The following is a 25,938-nucleotide window of genomic DNA, read 5'->3' as shown; positions in this document are numbered from 1 at the left end:
CACTACAGTTATTGAAGTCTTTACAGTCTGAATTGGGCAACATTCTGCTTGAGAGGGGGATTCTTATGAGGACTCTCCATAGACACAATGATTTTTATACTGTACAAACTATAGATTCTATCCCCTAAACCTACTCCTAAACATAACCCCAACAAAAACTTTCTGCATTTTTACACTTTTAATAAAACATCATTTAGTATGTTTTTTTTAAGTGATTTTAATTGTAGGGACACTATAAATGTCCTCAAACCACAATTATAGAATAATACCCTTGTAATTACCAGCTTTTAACATAAAAAATAACTTGTAAACCACATAAATATGCCCACACACACACACACCCCACACAAACACAGACACACACCCCACACAAACACAGACACACACCCACCCACACACACACAAGTGTTGAGCTTCAGGTGTATGCAGTGCACTCGATAGGCATCTGCTGTGCTGAATCCAGATGATCTCAAAGTGACATCAATACAAACTGAAGCTTAGTTCATTTACTCAATTTCGGTCATCAAGGACAGGGACTGTTTGAGGGGTAAGTTATTACTAGTCTACTTATATTGTGTGATATGTGGGTTCTAATAATTATTTCAGTCAGTTTTCCATTCACTAACAGAGGATGCTCTGTGAGTTGGTTGTATATTAAAGCAATATGCCAGAAGAGGCTGTGATGGAAAATCACTATAAAGCACCGACTACAGTGGCTTATTGCATTTATAAAATGGCGGCAACAGCAATGTGATGAAATACGCTGATTTTTAATAAGCAGTCCAATGTATTATTAATCATTTGAATAATTTAATATTTGTAATAATTAATCATTTGTCTGCGGATGTGCTGTGAGCACTGATCTATTATCAGTGGCTGTGACAGGTGTGCGTTAATAGTCATTTTACAACGACTTCAAACGCGGCTCATCCAATCAGAATCCAGGCTTGGAACTTGGAACTTTCCGAACTATAAACGAAATTGTACTGCTGTGAGGTCGATTACAATAAAGACATAATAGCTATCCAGTTCAGAAATGTGAAATTCAGTTTAGCAAATTGGCCTAAATGAATATAGTGTTTGTATCTCTTCTCAGGTAGCCTAATCTGACTTCAGCCTTCATACCTTGTTGGGACACTGGACCGCTGATATGAAACTGAAAGCGAGTCTGCGGTTTGCTCCTTTTATGAAACGGCACTTTGTAATCCTGGAGAAGTGCCTTTGCTCCCTTAAATAATACACATGAGCGGACACAATGTAAATAAATATAGTTAATCAATTAATGGGATCTTCTGCGTCAGTGCAAGGTTCTGTGGACAGCTCGTCTTCTGGTGGTTCACCCTCATTGGTTTGGTTTGCGTCTGGGAAATCTCCGGGAAAAGTGACGCTTTACAAGAAGAGGAGAGGAAACTCTTCAAAAGCATGGATGCAGTTAGGTGTCCTGACTTTTTTGATGATAAAAGCATCTGGGAACACACAGCTCATGGTCTTTACTTTATTAGATGAGTTCGATCTCGAGAGGATTTTACGTTATTGTGTGCGTGACACCTGAAGAAGAACTACAATGCAAAAGTCCAGCAGGTATGTGGATCACATGCTTGTTCAGTTATGTGTGTGCAAATACGTTATTTGATTCGTTTTATTGCTGAAGAGAAGACGAAAGAACAGTCAAACGGAGCTTCAAGTAAAGTTTCTAATTACTTGAACATGTGCTTATTTGTTGGGAGTAGCTTAAATTTAACCAAACCCTGCAGTCACATTATTTAATCATCTCAGCTATGCAAATGTTTGTTTCCCGCACTTTTATTATTTCACTGGAGATCCATTACACAGAATTTTCAAGAATTTATAGCACAATATTTTTTACCTGTTATTATTCAACATCAGTGCTGGTAATTTTTACATTTGCAACACCACAGATGAAATACTACTATTATTATGAGATTTTGCAGTGTTGTAGTTTGATGTTATTTGAAGTTAAATGAATATTTCAAATGAAAATGTTCTCATCATTTACTCACCCTCATGTCATCCCAGATGTGTATGACCTTCTTTCTTCTACTGAACACAAATGAATATTTTTAGAAGAATATCCCATCTCTGTAGGTCCATACAATGCAAGTGAATGGTGGCCAGAACTTTGAAGATCAAAAAAGCACGTAAATGCAGCATAAAAGTAATCCATATGACTCCAGTGATTAAATCCGTAGGGTGAGTCTCAATCAGCTCCCTAGCTCCATATGTCGTGAATCAGTATACCGTGAACATGAATTCGGACACTGTTAAGAGTGTTCATCCACTGAACTTTGGGACACTTATGACTCGATTACCTGTGACACGATATCAACATCGTACATTCAAGCGCAGCTGTTATTAATAAGCACCGTCACTGTATAAATATGAATATTGTTTATTTTAGTCGAAGATATAAACAAGTGTTATTATGAAAGATAAATACATCAAACAAAGAAATACAAATATAAAGGAGTGTATTTTAAACCTACTTTAAACAACTCTAATATTTAAAACAGGGTTTCCTAATCCAGGGTTTACAAACCCCTGGTGGTTCATGAGGGAACTACAGGGGGTTCCTGTGTGAGTGTAGAGTTTGCCTATGAAAATATGTACATCAGTTACTGACTTGTGTCCATGGCTTCAGTGCAATTTTCTTACCTCAGTTAGACAGGGGCGGGGCCAGAAGGGTGGCGGGCTAAAAATATATATATAATGTTGCATTTCCTAAAAAAATATTTCTAGAAGAAAGGGGGACATATTACCCCACCCCAAGATAAAATGGTTGTTAGAGTACTGGTTTGTTACTTAAATGAAAATAAATTTAAGAAAATAAATGTTTAATTATTGAAAATGTAAAAATTCATATGATGTCATATCAAGATGTCAAATGCAGACTACATTCACAAGTGGAATGGCATATATTTATAACATTAGACAAATACAGATAAAAACAGACAATTTGACAAGATATTTATTATTGTGTGTGGGGGGCATGTTTATGTGGTTTACGAGGACATTTTTTAGGTTACAAACTGGTAATTATAAGTGTATTATGCTATTAATTTGGTTTATGAGGACATTTCAAGTGTACCCATAATTTAAATAGCTTAAAAAACATATTAAATGATGTTTTATTGAAAATGGAAAAATGCAGACAGTTTTCTGTGAGGGTTAGGTTTAGGGGTTGTGTTAGGTTTAGGGGATAGCATCTATAGTTTATAAAAATCATTATGTCTATGGAGAGTCCTCATAATGATAGGTAGACCAACATGCGTGTGTGTGTGTGTGTGTGTGTTAGCCTACTACTGAGAATGCTAGATTGGGAAAAAAATGGCAATTGTAAATTAAATGAAATATATAAATATTATAAGAAAAGTAAAAGATGTAATAAAGGTTAATTCAAATATAACAATAATATGTATAATAAAAATACAATAAAGTTCAAAGATGTAACATTAGTTATATTTTGAAAGTTTATCATTACATTATGGATTAAAGACATTACAAACAACATCTCTTTAAAAGAGAAAATAAGGTTTTGACGTCATATATTTACACTTGTACTCGTCTTCTAACGCTTGAGAGGCTTCAGAAGACATGACAACTTTTAAGGGATCATAATAAGCAACGATGCTCCCTAGTTTTTAATGGTGCATTGTGGGATTTTTTTCAGTGTACTGGAATGATTTTGCGATTGGCCGACTCGCTGTTCAGTGCCCTGACTACTGAACTAGAGAGCTGATTGAGACGCACCTCATGTCGTATAAAGCGATCGAGTTGGTTTTGGGTGAAAATAGATCAAAATGTAACTCCTTTTTCACTGTACATCTTGCCATTGTTGTCTCTAGACAACACTATTAAGTGTAATTGAGCTTGAAATAATGATCGCTTAGGAGACTTCTGTCAAGATTTAAAGTAAAAAAAGTAGTTATATTTAGGTCTGTTCTCACCCAAAACCAATTAAATTGCTTTAGAAGACACAGATTAAACCACTGGAAACATGTGGATTACTTTTATGCTGCCTTAATGTGCTTTTTATAGCTTCAAAGAGCCGGTCACCATTCACTTGCATTGTAAGGACCAACAGAGCTGAGCAATTCTTCTAAAAATCTTCATTTGTGTTCAGCAGAAGAAAGAAAGTCAAACACATCTGGGATGGCATGAGGGTGAGTAAATAATGAAAGAATTTAATTGACCATTACATTTATTTTTTGTAGAATTCTTGGTGGTTTTGGTTGTGGGGAAATTATTTACTGTTTGAGTAAAATGAGCAATTCTTGCATCCGGGATCCAGCTGTTTAATTTAATCTTCAAGATGAGAATAGTTTACTGTTACTCATTAAGGCATGGCCCATAAACAGATTTAACACTCCAGTTAAGTTCAGATTTAGCACTCTGTGGTTTTTCTGCAAGATATTTAATGGTTCCAGGTGCTGATTTAAGGTTTATTTAATGTGGCTTCATAAGTAGTGAACATTATAAATACATTTAGCATTTAAAGCACTATTAATGTGAAATCATATACTTTTTGTCACATGGTCATGGAGGGCTCAAGGTTTATGTTCTTACCTGCTGGCTGGAGTAACAATAGAAGCCACATATATATATAAAATGCAAAAATATATATAATGCATTATGCAGAACGGACCACAGAACGGCGCCGCGATATGCAGAAATGGACAGCGAACACCCCCCCCCCCCCACCCGTTCAACAACCTTTGGGCCAGTTGCCATGTAAAATCCCGGGCTGATTTCTCTTCCCAATCTAGTCCTGGACCTCTTGACCTTTCACCTAGACAACAAACTAAACTCTAATATGCTTGACTGTTTTGTAGTGATGTTTCATGTAGTTAATAATTAAACACTAATTACAGTCTGTATCTTCTTTTTTATATCAAATTTACTAATTTTGTCTATGAGTAGTTTCTCTTATCTTTTGTGGATAACCATTCAGAAGGCACTGTGGTGAAATATATAATATATGTCAACCATAGCTTACATTTTATCAACATTTTATCAACAAAGACATTGTGAAGCTACAGGGCACAGTTAGTAAACTTCTAATAACCTAATCAGGTTGAACCTCCATGGGTTTGTACACACATGATGGGGAAATGCTGTTCCCTTTTGAACTTCTTGGAATTCAATGCATAGATATATTGCAAACAAAATGCAATGAAGAGAGTTGAGCTTCTGAGAAACCACTCCTTTGATGAGTGAAACATTGTGTGGTTTGGAGTCACACTAGGTTTGCACAGACTCATACTGTAAAAATGCATGTAAACATGTTTACTTGTTGGCGGTAGGCACTCCACATGGCTATTCTGCTAAGGGATCCACTATCACTGCTGGTCTCATTAATCAAGAGTCTTTGACTTAGAGCAACAGTGTCTTGTCCTGGCTCCACAACTTAAATCTAAAGGGGTAGGGTTATGTGTCTAATTAAGTGGGTTTGGTGATTGAAATCAACTTGCATGATTTATTTTCTTTGTCTGTAGGAAACTGTCTCTGTGCCAGGCTTTTATCCTCATAACAGTGCTGCTGTGTCCAGGTTGCCTGTCATCTCAGTCGGTAAGATGGTCCTTCAAACATGGTCCTCTTAAAAAGACATTAAGTTTGGTACACTGAGACTGGCACACTTCACTGCCAAGGTTTTGCTCACTTTAACTAGAATGATGTCTTGCCCATTGATTGCCAGAAGGCCCGCCTAGGTGGATTCAGTGGAGTGCTTTTTTTACGAAATTGCCGTTTACATACATTAAAAAAGAAAAGAAAAAAAAGATCAGTTTTAAAGAACATGACGATTGGCTCATGTTCTTTCATTAACCTCTAAGTTGCACTGGCAAAAGGAGGAAATGTTTTCATGCTGCACTGCCTTTGATATTCTGTGGACCTCACCTAGTCATTTTTCCATTCCCATCCTGCATGTAAACCAAGCTTGGTCTTGTCCACCAGTCATTATCATCTTCATTCCACTCCAATGACTTTCACACTTCTCTATGAAAGCAACAAACACTGGGTTTACCCACAGGAAGCCAAAATTAATTAGTATTTCCCAACAAAGGTTCCCAAATTTTCAAGAAACAAACTCCCAAGTCAAGATTTCTTTTGTAATTGCCTTTGGGGGAAAGCTGGTGTTCCAAAGGTGAAAGGTCGATTTCATTAATCCGCCTTGCCCACAGGCCCCATGGCAGACTGTCATCAACACTAATTTGAGTCTTTGCCGTGGTAATGAGGGCAGTTCCAGGTCATTCCGGTATTGAAGATGACGGACGTTGGTCATAAAGCACCATTGTGTCGGTGTGAGTGCTGTCATCTGTCGTTTTAACCCCCACAGTCAGACATCCCCACTCATTACCAGACCTATATTCAACACAAGTCTCTAGGCTAAATAGTGTCAGAAGATCCGAAACACATTCCATTTCATCCTGCCATGATAACCTTATTAGATGACTCCAGGCAAACAAAAATTCCCTTTGCACAGTAAATATTGGTAATCTGCAACTGTTAACTAAAGGAGCTCTTTCTAACTAATCTTAAAGCTTAGTCAATTTTGTTGGTGTAACCTAATGTATTGAGGTTGATTCAGTGACATTAAATTATGTTTTTGACTGTATTTTAGATTATAACATGAAGCACATTTTATAGGTTAACCCTTTAAGCTCGGAATGGCCTGAAGAAGAACAAAATTATTATCAGAGTATTTATAACTACAGCCTTGACCAACACAAAATAAGTATTTTTTTAAAGCTTATTTAATTAAACCAATTGTGCATACCGTGAATAAGATGTTTACTTATAGTGCGTGTGAAGTGCTTTTACGTTGAAGTTGCACTCACACGCTCGTGCGGATCCAGCACAAGCAGCAATATCCTGACAGTTTAAATGGCCTGGATTGCCTGCTGGAGTAACATGGAGTGACCGTCATGATTTGTGAATCAGAGGAACTTTTGGTCCTGATCCTGAAGTTTTTGATTATAGCTGATGAAATACGCGCTTCAGACAAATATATTAGACGAGCGCTCGACTGGAAGAAAACGCTGGATTTTCGTGAGGTTCATTTTAAACGAGATATCTGCATATTTCCAAACAGTATATAATAAATATTTTATTGATATTTGCCTTTTATCATTTGAAAAGAAAGTTAACATTTACAGGGAACTGCTTAGTAGAGACTGTTAGAATATGTGCTTTTGAGGTAAATAAATACGTGCTCTACAGGATGCTGGATCTGTTCAAGTTTTGTGAGGTTTGTTTATTACATCTGTTTAAACTATATGCGCATATTTACAGACGTAGATTTTAGTTTTATTGATATTTGCCTTTTTATCATTAAACAAGAGAGTTAAAAGTTACAGGGAACTTTTGAGGAGAGAGAGGGAGAATGAAACCGGCTAGCGCTTTAACATTAACATTATAAGCTCAAACGCGTCTGTTGCGCTCTATTATTGTAGTAACACGATGGCGCGTAACAATAAAACAAACTGTGACTGGTAATTTACATGCCTCAGTCGCTTCACATGCAAATAGCCAATTTTTAGCACCCTCAAGAAACAAATCAGCCATACAGAAAAAATTATTTGGCTTTTGGACATGTTTTTGGACACTAGGATAAATTATTTTTGTAATGCAATAAATTTTGATTGCTTTGTCTTATCAACACAAAATTTTACTGAGTTACAGGTGACATGATTAGGAACAAAACAAAGCAGTTTTCAGAGCTACATAATTTACACATTGAGATATACAATTTCAAATAAGAAAAATAACATTTTGGGTAAAGTGTTTTTTGTGATTTTTCAGCAGTCACTTTTTTTTTTTTTTTTTTTTTTAAGTTTTCTTGAAATGACACCAAACAATTTACCCTCTTTGTTATTTTTGTAAAGTTACACACAATACGGGTAAGCCTCAGGGAACCCATGGAAACTGCTCTCTCTTCACAGTCTGTTACTACCTGTTCGTCTAGGATCTAAGCCAGGAACGGATCTAAGAATGACAGAGTAATGTTATCCTTGAGGACGATTAGTGGTGGTCTGATAGGAATACTGCTTGTGTGATGGAGGCTGTGTGTAATAGAGCTGATGTGGCGTCCGCAGTCCAGCACCTGGGGAATACTCAAACACTTCCACAAATGTCAAGTGCAGTCTAGCATGTCCGATGAGCAGGAAATATTTTGGTGGCCTCTCATATCATGTGTACTAAGCACTAGTATGCAATAATTTAAGAGTATTAGCACAGGGTAGCTTCAGTTCTGTACTGATCATTCATCAGCTGACTTACATAATTAGAAATAACTTTATATAATAACCACAAGATCAAATCATATTTCTTGATTTGATTTCCAACCAAAGGTTTCCAAATCTCTTTACAAGAAACATTCACCAGAGTCAACATTTCTTTTAAAATTAGCTTTGGTTTAAGATGGTGTTTTACGTACACGCGTACATTCAGCTGACTTAAAAATAGTAATAACTGCAACTGCAAAACAAATATGCAAAAATCTGGATGTTCCGACATTAACTAATACTGTTACTATTATCATGTTTACATGACACTGAAAAAATGATAGCCTAAAACATTTATCATTAACCTTTAAATTAACATGTTTTATTCAAGTCAAACATATTATTTAACATGTCTAAATCAATCTGAATACATTAACTTACAACACATTCATGTTAAGTTAGGTAAGGTAAAAATAACTCTAAGGTATAGTTCAAAAATGAAAATGGTGTCATCATTCACTCACCCTCGTTCCATCCCAGATGTGCATGACTTTCTTCTGCAAACACAAAAAATATCTCAGCTCTGTACACTGAAAAACATATCCATAATTGTAACGGTAAAAATGCTACAGTAAAAAAAAAATAATAATAATAATTGGTTAATTATAGTAGTTACTGTAAAATATACATAATTTTATTATAATATAAATGTAAAAAGACAATACATGTAGTTATACGGTAACATTTCATTTTTTTAGATGTAAAAAGTATGATTTTCCCATATAATTCATGTTTAAAATGTATATTATGTTTAACAATTATGTTTTCAGGTTTTTACATTTCATTATATTTGATGTGAATAGATGTTTCTTCTTATTTTTAATATCAGTTATGAACTTTAGGGTGTTCTGTGTTATATTTGATGTAGTTTAGTTAATGTTTATGCATAATTGTAACAGTGTTCCCTGATGGTGTTTAGTGTTTGTGTGAGTGACACTGAGCACTGTCTCTACATGTTTATTGGTCGTTGCTCCTGGAAGAGCCACAATTGATGAACTTTATGTCATCATGTGCCCTTCTGCAATTACTACAGTGAAAAGAAAATATACCATAAAAATAACCGTTTCAAACAGTAACATTTCCAGGTTGTTCTGTAAACATTTTTACATTTTTACTGTATTTTTTACATAATTATTCTGGCAACCACAGCTGCCATTTTATAATTTGTTTGTAAAAAAAAATATAGATATATTTTTATATTTAAAGGCAGCATAAAAGCAATCCATATGACTCCAGTGGTTTAATCCATGTCTTCAGAAGTGATATGATAGGTGTGGCTGAGAAACAGATCAATATTTAATTTACTTTAAATTCTTCTCCTGCCTAGTAGGTGGTGATATGCACAAAGAACGTGAATCGCCAAAAACAAAAGGAGAAGAATGTGAAAGTAAAAGTAGATATTTATAGTTAAAAAAAAATGACTTAAATATTGATCTGTTTTTCACTCGCAAACAACTTACCATTAGGTGACCAGACGTCCTATTTTAAAAATGTATCAAAACTACGTTCCGACATAGTTACACTTGGGAAGCCTTTTGTCTCGATAATGAGTCTTAGCTATAGTTTGATTAAGCGTTTTAAATTATGCTTCATGCTTTATCTGCCTTGAGAAACAAAGAGAGAGTAACAAAAGAATCACTCATTTCTGCAATTTCAATGTGGTATCTTTCTCCGAGCAGCCCTCTGTGCTAAACTTCTTTCTCCTACATCTGCTGCTATGAGTCTACTCACCTGGGTGTTATGTTAATAGCACCACACATTGCAGGTGAAGTTAATCAAATTCAAAAATAAAATGTCAAATGTGCCTCCTTCCTAATATGCATATGCTGATGTACGCTCAGAAATGTAAACTCAAGACCACTGCCCCTTGTTGCACAATTCACACACCCCTAAACAAGCCAAGTGACGTCAATTACATTTTAATAGTTAGTTACGTAATTGCAACATTCTTTAATTTTGTAGTTGTTGATCATTATTTTATTGTGTTTATACTAGGCAACGTAATATACATTATAAAGGTTTAGATCATTAATATTTGTAGGCCTAAATGTTATGTAATATTGTTTTGTTTAGTCCATATTTGTTGTTGTTCTGCAACCCTTTATGCACTTCATTTTTGATGGATTTGCAGTCATCCAGGAGAGTAGAGGTGGGAGGTGAGGGCCCACAGATGTGGAGCCAACTGCATTTCATGAATGAGTGGGCCTCGTGGGGTGGATGGTCTGTGTGCTCACACTCTTGTGGGGGAGGAGCCTCTGTCCGTACGCGCACATGCATCACCAGGTAAAGCACAGCTTATTCTCACCCCGTCACACATTCTTCTCTGTATGTACAGAAAGTAAGATTCAGTGTACAAGTAGAGATACTGTCCTGGTTTTATGTAATATCACAGCGCCAATGATTGTGCAAATGTGTTCCTGGGTAAATATCCTTATTATTAACCTACACTGAAAAAAATTTTAACCCAAAAAACATGCTTCATGTGGAAAGAACTAAATTGACTGATTTGATTCAAGTCAAAACCCTTATTTAACATGCACCAACAAAACTAACTGTAAACTTTTTACAGCATGTCCTTTCCCTCAGATTTCTGAGGTAATTGATGGTTAGAGTAAGGGAAAGGACTGTGTTTGTTTGATTTAAATGTTGATCCATGGAGACGTACTGCTTGCCAAAATCACTCTGACCGGCATATATCCCATACAGATGTTCCATCCTTATTGTCGTTACATTTTAACACGTTCACGTGATTCATATAAAATTGACACTAATTTGATACATCTGAAATGATCTTTGGTATTGTTTCCCTCTAGAAATCTAGTTGGAGGACCATGCCCAGGGGACACCAGGCAATACAAGATCTGCAACACAAAGGTGCAGTAAATCCCTTACAGTTTGTACAGAATGTCTGCATAGCAGCATATTAGTCACGCCTTGCCTTCCATTCTCTAGTGCAGATCAGGTAGTCTTGCTTATGTAATTCGACAGTGTATTTTAAGGGCACTATGTATGGTATCACTGAAGCTATCACTTGAATTGGCATTGTTTTGCAAAAAATTGGTGATTGTGTTAGCACGTGCATAAATATTATCTGAAAGTGTGAGTGAGGCCGACGGGACTGTTCTAATGATGCATAGAGTGTTAATGAATCAGGGCTTTAGCAGGTTTACACAGGCTGTGTATGTATATGTTTTCTCCTGAGCTTTGTGTTTATAACATTAGGAGTGTGCAGCTGGCTCTCTGGACTTTAGAGAACTGCAGTGCAAAGCTTTCAATGACAGACCCCTAGTTGCTGGCAACAGTTACCAATGGACTACCTTTCATCGAGGTCAGTGAAGCATGGCTTACCTCTTTTCAGCATGTGTTGTGTTACTGTATGTCTTTTTCTACTAGGTGCTTACTTTAACTGAAATGTCTGTATTGATGCCTTCTCACCTTTTCTTCAGGTTCTGACCCCTGTGAGCTCAGCTGTCTGGCTATTGGACACAACTTCTACTACAATTTTGGGCGCGTCCTTGATGGCACTCCTTGCCAAACGGAACAGGGCGCGGTCTGTGTGAATGGAAACTGCCTGGTGAGTAGCTGTTTTGTAAGATTCATAATAGCTAGTGTAACAGTAGCCAGCTGGTAGGTAGCTGTGCTGTGTGTAAACCTCACTCCCATGGCCTCAAGAGGCGCACTAGCGACTGACTCTAGAGGCCGTAACCTTTAGTCACCTTGTTAGCGCACCCACAGACATGAGTCATGACATGAGGAATAACAATTTCCTTTATCTTTTGACATATAAGGAGTCATTGTACTATAAAAACATAATGCAAGTTTCAGAACTCAAAACTTTCTCCTTAGTGCAAAAAAGCTTTTGTTGAAACCAAGCTGCAAAAATGACTCGTTCTCTACTTCCTCCACATTGTGATGTCACACTGTGGTAGAAATTTCCATCTGACCGCCTCCACAACCTCCGCTTCCATCAACGCCTACTTTACCTTTAATCAATCCGTAGCCTTCCCAGAAGTGGTGAGCAGTGAGATGGCATGGAGAGAGAGAAACTCAGTCAAGAGCAGAGAGCCAATCGTAACAGTGGGTGTTTACTGTCAAGCCTTAAAGGAGAAGCAGCACAAAAACCAAGTGTTTTTGACAGAGGGTCAGAATGAGGGTGGAAAAAAACTTTACTAATACTATAAGTGAACTTTAAAGAACATTTTAAAATAAGAAAAATGTCATGTCATGACCCGTTAAATTTGCTTTTGTTGGTATAACCTAATGTATTTGTTACACACAAGGTTCACAAGTGTGTTGAGGTATAAATGTAAGGTCCGTTTATTTCAAGAACACTCAGTAATAGTACATTATCTCTAATTGAACTTGGGTGTAAGAATGTGCAGAGAATGAGAGGCTCAGGACCCAAGCGCAGAGTAAAAATAAAGGAATTTATTTAATACAAAAACAAACACAAACTTCCACAAGGGGGAAAAACAATAAACTACCCCGAAGGGGAAAAAAACCTCCAAAGGAAAGATAATCCAGGCTGGGGCAGGGGGAACTGGAGACGGGACCGACCGGACCGAACAGGGATGGGAAACCGGACTGATAAGACAAAAATTAGACCAACACTGACTGAACACACAAGCACATAAGACAAACTGGCACTGTACAGCACACATGAGAAGAGAATCATACATGCCGAGGTGTCCTTGGGCAAGACACTGAACCCCAAGTTGCTCCCAATGGCAGGCTAGCGCCTTGCATGGCAGCTCTGCCACCATTGGTGTGTGAGTGTGAGTGTGAATGGGTGATTGGGACACAGTGTAAAGTGCTTTGGTAACCTTTAAGGTTAAAAAAAGCACTATATAAGTGCAGACCATTTACCATAAACTCAGCAAAAAAAAAGAAACATCCTCTCACTTTCAACTGCTTTCACATCTGCAGTCCTCATGCCTCCATGCAGCATACCTAAGGCACGTTCACGCAGATGAGCAGGGACCCTGGGTATCCTTCTTTTGGTGTTTTTCAGAGTCAGTAGAAAGGTCTTTTAGTGTCGTAAGTTTTTATAACTGTGACCTTAATTGCCTACAGCCTGTAAGCTGTTACTGTCTTAATGACCGTTCCACAGGTGCATGTTCATTAATTGTTTATGGTTCATTGAACAAGCATAGAAAACATTGTTTAAACCCAATTTAAGACAATAAAATAATAATTTAAGAGTTTTATATTGGGATTTTTTCAGATAAAAATAGGGCTACCCATTGCACAATAGTCTGTCTTTTCAAACATATTTCTCAACACAACTTTGGTAAACATGAGCGGCAGGGTAAATTAAAAGGGGTTGCACACCAGACAACGTGTCTGACAGATGACATGCCTCAGTTCTAAAATTCAAAACAATTATATTCTATGAAGATATGTACGCACACACATGGGCTTGCCGTCTCTAGAGGCTGCTCAAAAATCTGCAGCACCACAGTGCAAAAATCTTAGTTTTCCTTTAAATTCAACCCAGATCATTATCAAAGGACAAACATTATTTACTCCAGCCATCAGTGGATGATATTGTGAATATGCATGTTTTATAGAGCCTACACAATGTATTTTCAGTTACAAGTATGTCTTTTTGTGGTTTGACAGTTTGAATGAAACCTCTTCAAAGATGCATACAGAGAAATTGCATAATAATTTCTAATCATTCATTTTGCACAGTTAAACCAGTTTCATACACTAACCTACAAACTCATCAACATCACTTTCATTCTTGAAGTACAAAAACCTTCTTAACCTTTGTGTGTATGCATCCTGTGCAAGGAGCTCTAAAATACCTGTCCAATGTTGTGATTCTTGTGCCTTGCGACCTGCTTCAGTAAATGTTGTATCACCCCCTTGTGGTTTCCAATGCTATTACGCTAAACATTCAACAGAAAAGTGAATGGGAAAGCACACAAATTATGTGGACTAATGTTAATATATCGATGCCTCAGAAATGTAGCATTAAAAATACATGCAGATCAATAATCAATATATTGATCATTTATGTCATGCCTAGTGCTCATGTCCTTTTCACCCTCTTCTTTTCATCAAAGTGTTCTTGTAGTTCTCGAAGTATCTTGGAGTACCATATGTTACTATTAATATACAAATATATGGTAATCATTCAGTACCATGATATATCAAAATATCATGTTATTGCCATCTTATGCTATAAATGCAACCTGGAATCACCACTTTAGTAAAAGCTTTACTGTTGTTTTTAATTACTTTAGACAAAAATACATGTGCATGGTACTTATGTGCTGGTGTTTATGTGCATGGAAAGATGGTGTTGGCATTAATTTGGGTTCCATCACATGAGGACTGGAAAGGAAAAGCACATGATTAGTGAGGCCCAGTCATTAAGAGCATGCACAAAATTGAATCCATATGTGTGAAGCACACCTGTGTGTGTGTGCGTGCGTGTGTGTGTGAGTCCCTCTGTGTGGCTCCCTGAATCATGGGAATGTGCCATTGAGAATCATAATTTCCAAACTACTGAGATTAAGGATGGAGAGGGAGGGAATGGGAAAGCATGATATAAAATAGAAAGATATATAAAGGTATACTGAATGGGTGGTAAATAAAAGTTTTAGATGAGAAGGTGCGTGCGAGAGGTCTAAAGAGAATGAGAGGCTTAATAATATACTACAGAAATTGCTGAGGACAGTCTTCTCCTGCACACATCTCTTCTACCTCTGCAGTCTCCCCCTCCACCACTCCTGTACTCTGAAGCTTAAGCCAAACTTCTGCCTGAATGAATTGATTCCTGCCGGGCCTCAAGATCCCACTCTTGTTTGTGTGCGGTGGCTCAGAGAGAGATCTCTGTCAGTCAGCTGCCCATCTGTTTTCACCTGCCTCTGTCTGTATCTGTGAGCCTAAACACACACACAAACATCTTATGATGGTACAGTTTTAATTTGGAGTCTGAAGTGGGGTTGAAACAGCTTGTTTTGCCCATACTGATGGTGAAAAAAACAGCCTTTAATCTCTTTTCTTTGAGAGATTTGTCATAAACACCACACTTGAAAACATGTCATTATAGATTAGTGTGCATTTATTTTTAAGACCTTTATTTGCACTGTAAATTCTGCGACAGTAGGTCGACAGTTCCGCTGCTGAAATCAGTCTGTGCTTACCGAAATTCAAACCATTGCTCCCAGTGGCTGAAACTGGAAGTGTTGCTGAACGTATGGACACGTATGAGCTCTTTTCCAGGTGAAATGTCCATAGAGTGGCACCAAAAATAAGTTGTATTTTTTAGTTGAATTGTCAGAATCATCACGTTAATGCATGTGATTAATTAAACGTTTAAAACGTTAATATTTCTTAATCACAATTAACACATTTACAGTTAATACAGCATAAACCAACATAAACACTGGTTAGAAGGGTGGAACCTGCCCGGAGTCATTACACTGACGCACACACCACAAACACACACACAAAAGTTGTGTCCGTGATCGTTTCATGGGGAAAGGACCAGTTAACGCTATTTTTTAAACAAAACAAGCCCAGATAGGACTTGTGATAGAAATCAAGCATTTCTCAGCCTATGTAATGCACATTTTGATTACCACAGAAGCACGTCAAGTCTAAACTATCACCAAAACTCAGAATGAGACGTTTTTCTCTGCAAGCACTTTTCATGTGGAGTTCAAAGCGGTGCTTGACTCTGGCGATGACGCTCTGACACAAATCATGAACATTGCTTCATAATTACTGTAACAATGCGGATAGCCACAGTCAACTGGCAGATTATTATTGTGCTGATAGAAGCACATTGTGTGAGAAACCTTCGAAACGCGGGTTCTGGTTCAGTGGAAACCAGGAAGTAATTCCGTTCACATAAACAATGCTGAGCACGATTCGGAGGTTGCATTTTCGCTCTAAAATGGCATTTTTACTCCACTGATGATCAAGTTTAGGTTTGAGAGTTGGGTTAGGGTGTAGTTGTGATCATATCTGAATAATGCAAAAATATCTCATGTGGGATGGAGGTTGATTTCAGGGTACTCGTGTGATCATGTTTAATCATAGATGGTAATCACTTCATGCACTGTAAAATAATCATACAAGGGTAGTTGAGGCATGAATTTTTTGATAAACATCAAGGTTATACTGTAGGTTCAATTTGAAATAAACAGATAAGGGAAAGTGTATATCTTAGGTCCTGTTACCTGGTCACCATGTATTTACAGTTTATTACCATTTTAAATCACTTTTTCACCTTCACTACTTCATTTCAAATGGGTCCTGCATTGTGACAAGTTTTTTTTTTTTTTTTAAATCAGCTTGGACTGCTGAAACTGTATGTGACAGTGCTTGGTATTTTCACTACTAATCCCAGGGCTTGTGTGTGTGTGTGTGTGTGTGTGTGTGTGTGTGTGTGTGTGTGTGTGTGTGCAGAAGCCAGGATGTGACTTGATCTTTGGATCTCAGCAACAGGAGGACGCCTGCATGGTGTGTGGAGGCCACAACTCAACCTGCCTTCATCACCAAAGCGTCTACCAGAGCAACGGGCAGAACAATGGTCAGCTATGAATCTAACTACACTCAGTCTCACTCTAAACAATAGAACAGATAAATTCTGTTATACATTCATTCTAAAAAAAAGATTTAGAAGGTGCAGCAGCTGAACTGAATTGTTCTATGCAGAAAGTCAAAGAACTTTACAACTTTGAAATCAATAGTTCTATTTAAACATTGATGCAAGAGGTGTGAACAAAAGGTAACAGCGTAAATCCTTCTATGAAGCTTGTTAGGCAAAGCAGCATAGTGGCCTCCAAACGTTAAGATTTGGCACTGAGCCATGGAATTCTCAAGTGGTTTCTGTGGGACAGTGACCGTGACACCTCTCTCTGTCTTTCTCTCTCTCTTTACCCTCACATTCAAACACATATCTACACACTTAGAACACTGACACCTCTGGCTTTGAACTTCTCTGCTTGAAACAGAACCTCTTTTAAAAGCTGGCCAACTGAGAATACAGAGCATTTACATTGGGGAAAACACAGCGATAATACTGGCTTTGTTTGGCCATCTGAAAAGTACTCGGTTTCCCATTCTGTAGCATCTGGATTTCTGAGAGTAGGATAACAGATTGAAGACTGCCAGTGCAGTGCTCTGTAAAGAGGGTCAAAAGTCAAAGGAGAAGAGAAATGCGCTGCCTGGGTCGTAATTCTGAAGTACCTGGCAGGCAGATCACAAAAAACTCAAATGCATGTTGCAGCTGCAGAAATCATAAAAACACCTATATAGACTTTTTCAATGCAGGAGTGTGCACTTTTTTTTTTCAAATGGGCTGAGTTGTATGATTCTTTCATGTGTTTTATTTACAGCAGGACTGTTTGGATACAGTGAGGTCACTATGATCCCAGCCGGAGCCACACACATCAGAGTGACTGATAACAGCAGAAACTATCTAGGTTAGAGCCCAGCTCTGTGTGATCTTTCCGCTGGAGGTTCAATGTGTTATTCAAAGCACGGTGCATGATGTAAGATAGAATTGTAGGAGACTACAGACAAAGGCATTTACTTTACCTTCATTAGATCTATAAAAGGATGTATTGTCAATATTGCAGAGCTTCTAGAAATGTTTCACCTTTTAAAAGGGTCATTATATAAAGATTCACATTTCCCTTGATCTTTTGACATATAGATGTCATTGTACTATAAAAACATACTGCAAGTTTCAGAACTCAAAACGTCCTCCTCACTGCAAAAAGAGCGTTTATTGAAACCAAGCTGCCAAAATGACTCATTCTCTACTTCCTCCATATTGTGATGTCATACAGTGGTAGATATTTGCATCTCACCACCTCAACAACTCATCAATGCCTACTTTACCTTATCACGTTTGTAGCCTGCCCACTAGAGGTGAGCAGTGAGATGGCAAGAAGTGGCTGTTTACTATGATGTCTCAAAGGAGTCAGCACAAAAACTGAGCTTTTCTGACAGAGGGTCAGAATGGGGTTGGAAAATGATAATGTTTTACAAATATATGACAGTTTTTTGTGCAAAGTTTAAAGTGAATTCTCTAGTATATCGTGAACTTGCTGTTCATAAACAATTTGCACTTTGTCTAACTGCTGTATGAGAAAATTTAGTGTTTTGTTTACACTTTCACCTTTTTGTCAAATATTTTGTAGCTCTCCAAAATGGTCATTCTCAGTTTGTGATCAATGGGAACTGGAAGATTAATGTTCCAGGGGAGTACAGTGTGGCAGGAACCAAATTGCTGTACCGCCGCTCTGCTGATACCTGGGAGAGTTTTGAAGTTTCTGGACCTACTCAGGAGGATTTGCACATTATGGTTAGATCTATGATGACACTTATTATTAGTTTTGCTCGCTAAGGCAACTACAGTATCACTATTGTACATACAAAGATATTACCAGATTTTTCAATGGCGCATGGAAAATTGGGCAAAAATGTCCAGAGCCATATTTAGGGACCAGAATATCATAGAAACTTGGGGGTAGTCTCTTTTGACATTGGCCAGATCACCTTAACATCTGCAAATAAACACCCTGGCAACCATCCTCAACACTCTAGCATCGTCTAGTTTAAGTTATTATTAGTTCATATTAAAATTATTAAGTATGTATTATTACTTTTAGAAAAAAAACAGCTGTAATTTAAATGCGTCATTTTGTGGAAAGCTGATCTGTTCCTGATCTGTTTGTAGGTATTGTCAACTCATAAGAACTCTGGGATAGAATATGAATATTGGCTCCCTCCAGATCGATATGCTCTGTATCATGGGAGAAGTCAACTTCGGCAGCCTCACCACACAGCAAACTTCTTGCCCTTTGGACCTCAATCCACAACCACAACTTCTACCACAACCACTACTACACCACGGCCAGTCGCTAAACTTCCATTCTGGGGTAAACATCATTATTTTCTGATATTTAAGAATATATGTACTGTATATATGTATGTTAGGCTGTTAATTTAAAGTGTTAATTCAGCACGATTAATTATGTACAAAATTGTATGCAATTAATCATGTCCCTGGACCACAATAAGGAATGTTAAACTTAAATGTTTTTTATGGGATTCGGTCAGCAGGGTGCAGTAAGCCCAACTCCAGCTGAACAGCATGCAGCTGTACAGACAACAAACCACACTTTTACTGACAGCAGACACCACAAGATTAGGACACGTCCAGCTTTAAACACAGCTAGATGGATTGCAACTCTGTGGGAGGGCGGGGCCGGGTCGTGATTATATACACCTGGTCCCTTATCAGGCTAATCAAGCCTCCGAAAGGGATAAAGGCTGACTGCGGAGGATGGTGCGGGAGAGAGAGATCGTTTACGGACATGTCCGTCATGTGTGTGTGTTTGTCTTTTGTTTAAGTTAATCATTAAAATATTATTTATGTCGTCAAGCCGGTTCTCGCCTCCTCCTGGCCATAGTTTTAAACTATGTTTATCTTGGCACAGCATCCTTGAAACGCTCTTTGATGTGATAAAACCAAAGTGAGATGCTCCAAAAGCATTCGAATAAAGCATACATAGACGTGTCCTTAGAAAAGCCCTTATAATAAGTCTTCCTTGGACAGACTGATAAATTCAGTTGCAAAATTGTTTGCTGTGAACTGTAGGCCAATGATGGGCTTTTGTTCAATGTTATGGAAATAAACTATATATTGCCTTCTAAAACCACTTCTGGTATTACCTCATCAGTGCTTTAATGCAATAATTATTCTGCAAATATTGATATATGCGATTAATTGCAATTAATTCAAATTTTAATTGATTGACTGCCCAGATATATACAGTGTGTGCGTGTGTATATATATATATACACTCACCTAAAGGATTATTAGGAACACCATACTAATACTGTGTTTGAACCCCTTTCGCCTTCAGAACTGCCTTAATTCTACGTGGCATTGATTCAACAAGGTGCTGAAAGCATTCTTTAGAAATGTTGGCCCATATTGATAGGATAGCATCTTGCAGTTGATGGAGATTTGTGGGATGCACATCCAGGGCACGAAGCTCCCATTCCACCACATCCCAAAGATGCTCTATTGGGTTGAGATCTGGTGACTGTGGGGGCCATTTTAGTACAGTGAACTCATTGTCATGTTCAAGAAACCAATTTGAAATGATTCGAGCTTTGTGACATGGTGCATTATCCTGCTGGAAGTAGCCATTAGAGGATGGGTACATGGTGGCCATAAAGGGATGGACATGGTCAGAAACAATGCTCAGGTAGGCCGTGGTATTTAAACGATGCCCAGTTGGCACTAAGGGGCCTAAAGTGTGCCAAGAAAACATCCCCCACACCATTACACCACCACCACCAGCCTGCACAGTGGTAACAAGGCATGATGGATCCATGTTCTCATTCTGTTTACGCCAAATTCTGACTCTACCATCTGAATGTCTCAACAGAAATCGAGACTCATCAGACCAGGCAACATTTTTCCAGTCTTCAACTGTCCAATTTTGGTGAGCTCTTGCAAATTGTAGCCTCTTTTTCCTATTTGTAGTGGAGATGAGTGGTACCCAGTGGGGTCTTCTGCTGTTGTAGCCCATCCGCCTCAAGGTTGTGCGTGTTGTGGCTTCACAAATGCTTTGCTGCATACCTCGGTTGTAGCGAGTGGTTATTTCAGGCAAAGTTGCTCTTCTATCAGCTTGAATCAGTCGGCCCATTCTCCACTGACCTCTAGCATCAACAAGGCATTTTCACCCACAGGACTGGCGCATACTGGATGTTTTTCCCTTTTCACACCATTCTTTGTAAACCCTAGAAATGGTTGTGCGTGAAAATCCCAGTAACTGAGCAGATTGTGAAATACTCAGACCGGCCCGTCTGGCACCAACAACCATGCCACGCTCAAAATTGCTTAAATCACCTTTCTTTCCCATTCTGACATTCAGTTTGGAGTTCAGGAGATTGTCTTGACCAGGACCACACCCCTAAATGCATTGAAGCAACTGCCATGTGATTGGTTGATTAGATAATTGCATTAATGAGAAATTGAACAGGTGTTCCTAAAAATCCTTTAGGTGAGTGTATATATATATATATATATATATATATATATATATATATATATATATATATATATATATATAGAAATATATATAGTTAAAGTCAAAAGTTTACATACACCTTAGCCAAATACATTTAAACACATACATTTAAATAGTAGAGAGAATGATTTATTTCAGTTTTTATTTCTTTCATCACATTCCCAGTGGGTCAGAAGTTTACATACACTTTGTTAGTATTTGATAGCATTTCCTTTAAATTGTTTAACTTGGGTCAAATATTTTGGGAAGCTTTCCACAAGCTTCTCACAATAAGTTGCTGGAATTTGGGTCAATTTCTTCCAGACAGAACTGGTGTAACTGAGTCAGGTTTGTAGGCCACACTTTTTTAGTTCTGCCCACATGTTTTCAATCAGATTGAGGTCAGGGCTTTGTGATGACCACTTCAATACCTTGACTTTATCTTTGGAGATATGTTTGGGGTCATTGTCCATTTGGAAGACCCATTTGCGACTGAGCTTTAACTTCCTGGCTGATGTCTTGAGATGTTGCTTCAAATTATCCACATAATTTTCCTTCCTCATGTTGCCATCTATTTTGTGAAGTGCACCAGTCCCTCCTGCAGCAAAGCACCCCCACAACATGATGCTGACACCCCCATGAATCACGGTTGGGATGGTGTTATTCAGCTTGCAAGCCTCACCCTTTTTCCTCCAAACATAACAATGGTCATTATGGCCAAACAGTTCCATTTTTGTTTCATTAGACCGGATGACATTTGTCCAAAAATTGGACTTTGTCCCCATGTGCACTTGCAAACTGTAGTATGTTTTTTTATGGTGGTTTTGGAGCAGTGGCTTCTTCCTTGCTGAGCAGCCTTTCAGGTTATGTCGACTCATTTTACTGTGGATATAGATACTTGTCTACCTGTTTCTACCAGCATCTTCACAAGGACCTTTGCTGTTGTTCTGGGATTGATTTGCACTTTTCGCACCAAACTACATTCATCTTGTCTACATCCTGAGTGGTAGGATGCTGCGTGGTCTCATGGTGTTTATACTTGCGTACTATTGTTTGTACAGAGGACCATGGTACCTTCACACATTTGAAATTGCTCACAAGGATGAACCAGTCCAAAGGTTTTGGCTGATTTCTTTAGATTTTCCCATGATGTCAAGCGAAGAGGCACTGAGTTTGAAGTTAGGCCTTAAAATAGAACCACAGGTACACCTCTAATTCTGTACACCTCCTATCAGAAGAGAATTTTCTAATTGTCTAAAGGCTTGACATCATTTTCTGGAATTTTCCAAGCTGCTTAAAGGCACAGTTAACTTAGTGTATGTAAACTTCTGATCCACTGGAATTGTGAAATAGTCAATTAAAAGTGAAACAATCTGTCAGTAACAATTGTTGGAAAAATTACTCATGTCATGTGCAAAGTAGATGCCAAAACTATGTGTATGTACACTTCTGATTCTTTTTGTGTACATTTATAATACCATGGAATTTGAGAGTATTATTTGTACTATGACTGTAGCCCTGTTTAACAAAGAAGTATTCATTTTATGTCATTGAAATGTCAAGTATTTTTAAAGTACATGTGATGGTAAATATTTGCCAGAAATGGGTCTTTTTACTTAAAGCTCAACGTTAGAGGACTTTTGTAAATACAAGTGTGATTTACGAGGTCATGTTCCCAGGTCCTACTGGTCGCTGGCCGATTCAACCCCCCTATCAGCAGCAGCCAGTTCCACGTTTGGAAAGAGATGAAAACCACAGGAACCGGCTACCCGAGATACATCGTAGAGGTCAACACATGTTATCAATCCTTATTTACAATCCCAAAAACCTAATTTTAACACCTGCAACCTCAAATAGCCTCTCTTATAACAAGTTTAGGCATATTTGTTCCTTGTGCTTTCCCACTGATTATTTGTATCATTATTATCTGGGCATATGATTGGCAGGCCTTTTAAAACAATATTATTTTGTTAATACATTATATTTGTAATAATCTTTTTGTAGGCCACTGTGGGAAATGTCGGAGGGCACGAGGAAAAGGGGAGCGCCAGCGACAGTATTGCCAGAAAGATTTTGGTGAGTTCAATCAACATGTCTTCCAACATATCAGGGCTGGATCTAGAGGGGTACTAGGGTGGGATTTGCCCCACTAAATTATCTCAATGCAAAGGGTTGAATTATATCATCATTGCAGTAACCATATCCTTAACCCTAAGGAAATGTACTGGAATTGATAACACGTGCATCAACCCCATCCAAGATGTCACACACCATCAGCACTCGGACACTTCATTGTCTGTATCACTCCACTTGTGTTTGTGGCATTCTAAACTAAAGTGTAAGAGCAGCGCAGATGTCTAAAAGCAGGTAGATGTGTCTCTTTTCATGTTTCCCTGTGACATTAAATATTTTAGCCATCAGGTGGCAACAAAAAAAGTTTTTATGTGTTATGAGCCAGTAAAGCTTCACATGCAAATTGAGTCAGCACACGTAAGTCAGTGAGCGGCTCCTTTGAAGTCATCATAATTGTCTCACACTCCATGATCGCTCGGATTGCTACTCCAACATTATAGCTGGGAAACACATTTAAGCTAACAGCTTCAGCATTAAGGCTTATCACAGCTGAAAGACACAACAGATGGAGTAATCAAAAACCTACTCATGGCGCTAACCTGATAACGGTTTTCTGCATTGTGAAATGTAATCAACATGGAGGAGAAGAGAACGTTTTTTTATAGTAATTGACTCTTGTGCACAAATACTCAGGGGGTACCCCTGCTCGAATGGCTATTTTTAAATAGGATGTATTTAACCAGAATTCCCATTATCTTCAGCAAGCTGACTAACACTTCACTACAGCTTGGGATATGCAACACACGCAGATAATCACACAAGCTCAATCGCTCACGCTCTTTCTCTCTGTGTCTCTCTCTAAAACACACGCACACATTCTTGTTTCTCCAATTACTTGTTAGAAACAGTCCAAGCCATTGTTTCTAGTTCTTAAGTGAAGTTTTGAATTAGTAATAGAAGGTGCACATCTTTGAACTAGCCACAGCAGATCCTGATCTGTGGCCTAATAAAGTAGTTCCATGCACAAAGGCGTTTTTCCATGATAGTCCATTGTTTTGTTTTCTTATTAGTTGAACTGTTGTATAAAAGCAACATTACACTTGCAATCATGCTGCATTGCCCTAAATCAGCACGGCTGTGATTACCTGCAACTAAATCTCAGCTGTGCTGATGTAAGGCCATACAGTACTCTTCCATGTGTGATATTGCTTTATTGCCCCCCTAATATAACCTTCTTAGATCCAGGCTTGCAACCTATGATGTCAAATATTCTAATCTTTTGGTTTAAAGTACATAATAGGCTATATTTTATGTTGGCAATCATGTTTTTTCTGCTTCTATAGTATTTAGAGCAAAAGTGATAGAAAAAGTGTATCATGGTGAGGAGACCCGCTACGACGTCCAAATCATCCACACGTACCGCAACGGTTACCGTCTAGAGCACCGTGAGTTCCTCTGGTCACCCAACAAATGTGACTGTCCCCCTCTGGAGGAAGGCCACCAGTACGTGTTGATGTTGCGGCGGCATATTAATTATGAACACACTCTCAATCGAATCCTGATAGAAGAGGACAGCTACGCTCAGCCGTATCGAGCGCGTGAGGATAGCCTGCTCCGCCCTCTAGAGGAGCTCTGCGGTAATAGAGGAACTAGAACTCAGTTCCATGGGTAAACGCACAAGGTGCCTTTCACACACTACTTCACAGCACGCTTATCCTGAAGTTTGACTCTCACGCAAAGAAACAAGGCACAGACTGCAACCTTTCTCTGACGACGAATTTAAATCAATGATGTGATTTTACTACAACAGTTTGCGTTCTCTAAAAGGGACAATGGACACTTTGTCAGGATAATTTATGCCCATGAGGACATGAGACAAACCAAAACAAAGAGAGTCACTAAATGAAGCACTTTAGGTGGACAATTTCACCTTCCTTTAAAACGTACCCACCAAAGTAAATAATATACACAGAATTTATTATGCCTTTTTTTAGCACCACGTGTTTGTTAATGGGATAATATAACTTGACAGCATTTATATCTATGTCATTTATTATTGTGCATTTTTATGTTGTTTTTTGTGTTATATGTATTTATATGTCAAAAGTATTTGTAGAGGAAACCTGCATTTACATATACATACTGTAATATTTCAATTGTGAACCATCAATATGTTTGCTTTTATTAACTATTATGAAGTTCCACAATGAAATAAGTGTTTAGGAGATGTTCTGCTTTGTCACAGTATAAGCTGTCAAATATATTTTAACACACTCAACATAAGCAACAAATACACACATATAATTGTCTATAATGGAGTTCTTTTGCCAATGAACAGTTGTTTTTCTTGGCAGTAGTTTTTACAAAATGTTCATCCTTTAATCATTTGTAGACTGATGTTTTCCTATTACCTTAATGTGGTGGTCTTGTGTTAAATTATAGTCCAGCCAAAACATACAAACTCTAGAATGTGTTGTTAAAAATATATTTACAAAAATAGCTTATCTTTT

At 38.0% G+C, this 25,938-nt stretch overlaps 1 protein-coding gene across 2 annotated transcripts; it reads left to right on the top strand.

The window, feature by feature from the left end:
* Window positions 1-409: 409 nt before the first annotated feature.
* Window positions 410-25,101, top strand: LOC127618303 (ADAMTS-like protein 5). Of its 2 annotated transcripts, none has more exons than XM_052090695.1 (14): window positions 410-547; window positions 1,097-1,581; window positions 5,514-5,586; window positions 10,432-10,583; window positions 11,114-11,174; window positions 11,523-11,628; window positions 11,747-11,874; window positions 16,728-16,851; window positions 17,663-17,746; window positions 18,470-18,633; window positions 19,009-19,210; window positions 23,035-23,142; window positions 23,360-23,431; window positions 24,772-25,101. In XM_052090695.1, exons 2-14 carry the CDS (start codon window positions 1,565-1,567, stop codon window positions 25,098-25,100), a joined length of 1,620 nt encoding a protein of 539 aa, XP_051946655.1. In that variant the 5' UTR covers window positions 410-547; window positions 1,097-1,564; the 3' UTR covers window position 25,101. The 2 variants fall into 2 exon arrangements, with proteins under 2 accessions (XP_051946655.1, XP_051946647.1); XM_052090687.1 differs by having other exon boundaries at window positions 17,660-17,746.
* Window positions 25,102-25,938: the final 837 nt, after the last annotated feature.

The sequence above is a fragment of the Xyrauchen texanus genome, chromosome 2 (assembly GCF_025860055.1).
Source record: "Xyrauchen texanus isolate HMW12.3.18 chromosome 2, RBS_HiC_50CHRs, whole genome shotgun sequence".
NCBI classification, from domain to species: Eukaryota; Metazoa; Chordata; class Actinopteri; order Cypriniformes; family Catostomidae; genus Xyrauchen; species Xyrauchen texanus.
This window is presented reverse-complemented; position numbering and strand designations above follow the sequence as displayed.